The sequence below is a fragment of the Adiantum capillus-veneris genome, chromosome 12, assembly GCF_014529385.1.
Source record: "Adiantum capillus-veneris isolate H3 chromosome 12, ASM1452938v2, whole genome shotgun sequence".
NCBI classification, from domain to species: domain Eukaryota; kingdom Viridiplantae; phylum Streptophyta; class Polypodiopsida; order Polypodiales; family Pteridaceae; genus Adiantum; species Adiantum capillus-veneris.
In genome coordinates this window covers 86,335,235-86,342,294 of record NC_140942.1, presented here as the reverse complement: position 1 = coordinate 86,342,294, position 7,060 = coordinate 86,335,235, and the positions used below count along the sequence as shown (strand labels likewise).

Genomic DNA, 7,060 nt, shown 5'->3' with positions numbered 1-7,060 from the left:
GGACAACAGTGTTCTTCAGACAGCTGTGTGTGATTGTAGTGGTGCTGATTTTTTGGTTTTGCAGTCATTCTCATTAGATATTCCTTTGCCAGACGATACTAACATGGTGATATATAGTCAGGTGGTTCCTGACAAGGATGCATATAGCACTGAGGTTGCTAACAGGGATAGGTTGGCACACATAGTGCATGTTTCATCGGCTTTTGGGTCTCTCATGTCTGACCTTTTGGTCTCGAGACTTCATCTTGCTTATGCGATTGGTGCATTTGCAGTGGGAGTTGTCAGTTGTGCGATGATTGACACTGGCATTGTGCATTGTGAAGCCATGCAGGTTGTCACTCGATATCTGCATCAGGAGTGTCATCGTAGCTCTAGCCCTAGTGGTATGCATGTTGCATTTATACTAGAGCGGTTACATAGTGAGCGAGTGGACATAGGTTGAGAGCCGTCTTCTCTCACCTCTTGTATATACTAGTTGTAGGCTAGTCTTCTCGCCACTTATCAGCACACAGCCTTTAGTGGGAGAATATTAGGTAAAGGCGGTGTGTCTCACCGTGCTTTGCCCGTGTCCGTCGGCCAGTGTCTAGCCACCCACATTTATCTCCTTATTCTTTATACATACAAAGAATAAGGAGCTCTCACTCATTCTCACTTACAAAAACTAGATTTCTTTACCATAAGGTGGCTAGATATATTGTGCAAACATTTTGGAAAGGGATCAAACTCTTTATCAATGAAGAAGAATGCAAAGGAGAACGCAGATCATTTTATCACACGCATTCGTAACTGCTTCAAAGGTAAGAGTATGCATTCAGCTTGGCAAGATTGTTGCAACCATGACGAATGGGAGATATCTTTTCCATGGATCATGAAATTATGGAGAGCTCTGCTTCTACTTCCACTTTCATCAATTGTGTGTGAAAGAGGCTTCTAAAAAATAAATAAGATCGAAAACAAGTCTCGTAATAGGTTGTCGTTTGAATCATTGGGCTTAGCAATGTTTGTTGGACTCAATACTCCCTAAGCTTCATGTCCTCAAGATGTTTTGTGGGAAGAATGCTTTGATATGTGAAAATCTATGAGGAAGCGAAGAATAGCAAGCTAGGAAACAAATTCATTGTTGCTATGGAGTTTTATTTGCTTGAATATTCAAGCCAGACAATATAATTTCGTATCCAAGGTTCTTTTGCATTGTATTGGTATTGAATGACTTTTAATCTTCTTTTCAAAGCAGTTTTTATTTCTCCAATTTGGTACTTTAATGATGAAAATGAACTCATAATTATTATGTCATTGATTTCGTTTGCTCTTCTTTAAAAATTTACCAAGTTGTGATCCGTGAAGCGAGGTTTCAGAGTACATTGTTTAAATAATGAATTTTGCCAAAGTTAAATTAAAAGGGTGGTATAAATGCATGGAAGAGTGTGAATAAGTGAAATATCAATGTACAAGATAAGTTGACATATTAACTTGTTTAATATATGAATTATTTTTTTGCATTTTGATGTAGATGGGTGCAATTTTCTTTTTGTTTTCATGAGAAGGGCAATTGTAAATTTTTCCCTTCAATGTAGAAGGGCATAAGCTACACATGCCTATCAGCAGAAATTTGGGGTAGCCCTTCAAATCCTATCACTAGTGCCACTGCCACTAGCGGAGAATGGCTTGCGAGGAAGATTAATGAGACGGTACATGTAGGTGCCTCTCCTGGATGTTGACAATGGTAATAGTACATGGGGTTGGAGGATTGCACGGCTTGGGCCAAAGCGTGAGAGATGCAGGAGGCTTGCAACTCTCGGATCTCTCCAATTGCAGATTCAACAACTTCTACGTCCTCTCTCTCTCTCTCTCCATCCATCCAGGTGTCTAAATGTGCATGCAACTTGAAGAGCCGTAAAGCTTTGAAGACTATTGTATATGGCTCTCTACACATCACTGAGCTGTTAATGACGGCTATGCAACGGCAGGCAAGCACATGCCGAATGAAGAATGATGATGAATATTGCAGAGGCTTGAGGGGCTCCTCGAAGTGGTTGCGGCCAGATGATGATGTCAGTATTTATTGAATGCATGGTGAGGCTAGGAATGGCGCTACAGACATAGCTTTAAATTTGTGCACCTACTGCACGAGAGAGAGAGAGAGAGAGAGAGAGAGAGAGAGAGAGAGAGAGAGACCAAAAACAAGGTTTTTAAAAAAGTAGTAGCAACATGCACACTACTCCCAACCGATCCATGCTCCTACTCCAACCAAGCTCCCCTCATATTCATGATTGCTTCCATATGCAGAGCAAGGGAGGTCACTAATATAGGTATTTGTTAATGCGTTGATTTGCAAGGTTGGAGCTCTCAATAAGTTACTGGATCCAAAAGCGGCTGCTTTTGAATGCACAGCCAAGTGTTGGGAAACTGGGGGCTGGTGTATTTTAATCGACTGAACTCCTAAAATCCCGGTTAGATTTTGAGCTTGCCATGAAGAAAATCAAGAATTTTTCACAAGTTTTACTGTAAATACTGGCAAAAGATTCAACTTTTAAACTTAAAACCGGGAGTTTGCCCTTAATTTCTTTGATTAGGAAAAGTGGTATTTTTCTAGGCCTGGCACAGCCTACAATACTTCGATGTCATCGCAGGCAGTGATGATGATGATCGGAATTGGATCACCAGACAAGCTGTAGGATCGCCCATTAATGAGGGCCTAGCTGGTGGGAGGCTCGACAGCCTATAGCTACATCCAGCCAAGCATCGTCGACATGACTTGCAGGAGGTTGAGAGCACGGAGGTGCTTTCATCTTCACCCATAGATCAATAGGGGGACTTGGGTGATTACAGGTACAACCTACAGGTTGTATCTGTCTAGAGGGACAGATTGTGATTTTTGGGCCGGCAGGGGAGCTCATGCGACCCGGCGACTGCGAGAGAGAGAGAGAGAGAGAGAGAGAGAGAGAGGCACCGCCGGAGGTGGCCGGCAGCCGGCCATTCTATTAATCTAAAAAATATGTTTATGGTAAAAATATAAAAAAGCAATCAAACCTCTGCGAATGTGCAAGACCTTGAACTCTGGTTCCTTCAAAGGGTAATTTAATTGATTCAACAAGCCCACTCTACTTTGCACACTGATTAATTAGCCTACTTCAAAGATTCAATAAGAGCTTTGAGCTTCCTATACGAGGAGCCACTCTCGTGAATACACTGGTCGCTTCTCTCTTTCAACTCTGTGACATTGTCCCTTACAAATTTTCCTTCAGGACCCTCCATAAGAGCTCTGATTACTTTCTCAGTCTCCACCCTATCAATGAGAGAAGTATCCTCCTTCCTGCACTCCATCCGAAGCCCAACCTTCCATTCGTCGACAATGCACCGTGCATTTAGAGGCTGGTCTGCAAAGTAGGGCCAGCAAAGCATGGGTACTCCATTTGCAATAGACTCACTAGTGGAATTCCACCCACAATGGGTCAGAAATCCTCCCACAGAAGGGTGAGCAAGGACTTGGAGTTGAGGAGCCCAATTGATGACAAGGCCCTTACCATGAGATTCTGACACAATGCTGGCAACAGTAGCGGTGTAGTCAATGTCCTCGACAAGACCGGGTCGAAGAACCCACAAGAAACGTTGTTGGCTGGAGAGGAGGCCATTAACAAACTCTTCATATTGGGCTTTTGAGAGGACAGTTATGGTCCCAAAGGAGATGTATAGAACAGATGAGGTGGGTTGTTGATCAAGCCAAGACAAGCAAGCTTCGTCTTCTTTCATCAAGCTAGTGGCAGTCTCCTTGAGGAGAGGTTTCACCCAAAACCCCACATCATAAATTGCGACATTACAGAATTTTGATAGAGTGGCAAATGTTGAAGCCTCAAGATCTTCAAAGCTGTTGACTACCACGGCATGGGCTCTAGTATTACATACTTGCCATGACTCGGTCGAATTGGTCCACAAAGAGACTGTGTCATCCATATTAGCATGCTTAAAATGAGGGATGTCTCTGTTGCATAATGTTGGCAGGCCCGGAAGTTCGCGAAAAACCTTTCGCATTTCTGCTCCTGTTGTTGCTGATGCCTCCTTCACTACAAACCACCAAATTCTACCTATTGAAGGCCTTGAAACCATAAAGACAGAAATGCAAAACTTTCACTTTACAAGGTACAGATCAAGGCGGTCTAATGCTTTGAGACCTTGAGGACAGCAAAGACAACCTTAACTTTCACTCTTGTTGATGGCCTTGCTAGCCAATAAAACTGTGATTGGCACTTCTGTGCGTGTGTGTGTGTGTGTGTGTGTGTGTGTGTGTGTGAGAGAGAGAGAGAGAGAGAGAGAGAGAGAGAGAGAGAGAGAGAGGCACCTTCTTCCAGGGAGATGAGATCTACTTGCGTAAGATAGTGGGTGAAAAGAAGGCGTGACGCACAGCAAGGGTAAAGCACGATGCGGGGAATGCCAAGCTTATCGGCAACATCTTGGGTAGGGAAGGTGATGTTGAAGTCGGAGAGGAGGCAGGTAACAGGAGGGCCATGGCGGTTGAGAGAGAGGATGAGCTGCTCGAGGTCAGGGGCGATGGAGAGGAGAAAGGAGAGGTTGAAGCCGTTGGAGGGATCGATGCTGCTGCGACGGATGGGGATGCGGGCACGCTGGACAAGCGAATGAGGGGCTGCAGCAGTACTAGGGCCCTGCTGTGGGAGAGGAGGGGCAACGACGGCGTCGGCAGCGAAGTCGAAGTCGACGAAGGTGACCGTGAATTGTTGCTTGGCCAGCAGCTTGCAGAAGCGCATGAGCGGGTTGAGATGTCCCTGCGCCGGCAAGGGCACCGCCACCACATGCTGCTGCCGCTCCTGCTTTTCACGAGCCATCGCCATGTCCTGCTCCCTAATAACCCCGCACCCCACGTTCATTTATGGGTGAGGCGGACTGGGCAGCCTTTCTCAAGACCTTTCCCGGAAATTCACTATGGCCACGACAAATGTGTAATCTTCAGTACCTCAAGCCTTTGCTTCAGCTTGAGGCCATTTTGTAATTTCTTTGAAATTTAAATACATTCACCCACTTACTAATGTGAGTTTGGAAAAAAAAAACCAGGTGAAAGAGTCGTGGTGGCTTTTTAAAAAAAATAAGAAAGTGATAAAAGTCATTAGGTTGAGTTTAATTGAAGATTTTAGTGTCCGAGAAAGAATTGCCTCAACTTAACCTTGAGCCAGTTGAAAATTGAGACCCACTAGTTGCAAACCATGGTAAAGGGAAGAAAAACAGTGAAATATGTAAGAACATAGTTCAAAAATCTTGCAAATTTTATGCTAGTATTTTCGATTCGTTTCTATGTGAAGAAAAAATTTGATCAACGATCGCTTAATGAAAGAGATTTTTTCGATTATTGATTATAGGGAAAATTACCAAAATATCCCTCTAATTTGAGGAAATTCTCAAAATACCCCTCAAATTTCAAAATTTCCCAAAATACCCTTGTATCTATTTTGGTTGGAATGTTCAAGATTTTCTAATCTTCATTTGTTTTTTACAATTTAGATCCGTTTTTTAGTGCTCAGCATGTAATTTGTCACCAGTTACCATCGCAAAAAAGGCAATTATGTCTAAAAATAATGAAGCAATTCATCTCCAAAGCCTACGTAACCAACTCAAATTGTAGTTTTAGCATCTTGTACGATAGACAATCACTCTTCTTGTGAAGACCTACAAAAAAAATTATTTTTCGAGAAATTTAGTCTCACAACCAAGGGTATTTTGGGAATTTTGGAAAATTTGAAGGGCATTTTGGGAATTTATGACAAAATATCGGGGGCATTTTGGGAATTTTTGAAATTTGAGGGGTGTTTTGGGAATTTCCTCAAACTAGAGGGGTATTTTGGTAATTTCCCCTTGATTATAATTACTTTATAAAATGCAAAGAAATCAATCCATGAAATGAAATGTGAAATAAAAAGAACTCATATATATCTAAACTAACATAATATGACGGACGAGAGAACCCTTTACGCGTATTGAAATCAGCGACATGCAGGCTAAACTCCAAAATTGAGAGAAGCCATTGCTAGGCGATAAAGAGGGAGAGAAAAAAAAGAGAGAGGGACGGCGGACCGTACTAGTATCTATATGTGTGTGTGTATGTGTTTGTATCTATAGAATTTAATAGAATTATCTATACTAATAGATAATGGGGGAAGGGATTCCGGCCCCTCCCCCCGCCACGTGGCAGCATGTGCTTGATCCGGCCACTCCAGGCGCACGGACGGCGAGACAGCGAGGGTGTTTCTTGCAGCTCGGCTAATGCGACACAGAAACAGCACGCCCTGCAGACGAGGTTCGAACGAGAGAGAATATGAGAGAGAACTTTTCGCGGCTCATGCCCTGACTGCGAACCATACACACATAGAGCGTGCGAACGCAAAAAGAGAGAATGAGAGAGAGAGAGAGAGAGAGAGAGAGAGAGAGAGAGACTTCCACTGGCGCCTATCCAGGCCTAGGCCAGTTTCATGCGAGCGCTGAGAGCCGGGCTAGAGAGAGAGAGAGAGAGAGAGAGAGAGAGAGAGAGAGAGAGAGAGACACTCAGAGAGTGCCCACTGCCCTCTGACGACGCTCCGTACTGCCCTCGTGCGACACACACACACACACAGAGAGAGAGAGAGAGAGAGAGAGAGAGAGAGAGAGAGAGAGAGAGAGATATGTGTGGTAACAGCCCAGACGCCCACTACCCCTCTAAATTGTGGAAATTCCCAAAGTACCCCTCATATTTCATTGTCTCAACTTAACCTTGAGCTAGTTGAAAATCGAGACCAACTAGTTGCAAACCATGGTAAAGGGAAGAAAAACAGTGAAATATGTAAGAACGTAGTTCAAAAATCTTGCAAATTTTATGCTAGTATTTTCGATTCGTTTCTATGTGAAGAAAAAATTTGATCAACAATCGCTTAATGAAAGAAATTTTTTCGATTATTGAATAATTACTTTATAAAATGCAAAAAAAATCAATCCATGAAATGAAATGTGAAATAAAAAGAACTCATATATATCTAAACTAACATAATATGACGGACGAGAGAGCCCTTTACGCGTATCGAAA

At 43.1% G+C, this 7,060-nt stretch overlaps 1 protein-coding gene across 1 annotated transcript; it reads right to left on the bottom strand.

The window, feature by feature from the left end:
- Positions 1-3,061: 3,061 nt before the first annotated feature.
- On the bottom strand, positions 3,062-4,862 carry LOC147446073 (7-deoxyloganetin glucosyltransferase-like). The gene is made up of 2 exons (XM_086525379.1): positions 4,337-4,862; positions 3,062-4,061 (listed from the first exon to the last, which is right to left on the bottom strand). Exons 1-2 carry the CDS (start codon positions 4,842-4,844, stop codon positions 3,127-3,129), a joined length of 1,443 nt encoding a protein of 480 aa, XP_086381505.1. The 5' UTR covers positions 4,845-4,862; the 3' UTR covers positions 3,062-3,126.
- Positions 4,863-7,060: the final 2,198 nt, after the last annotated feature.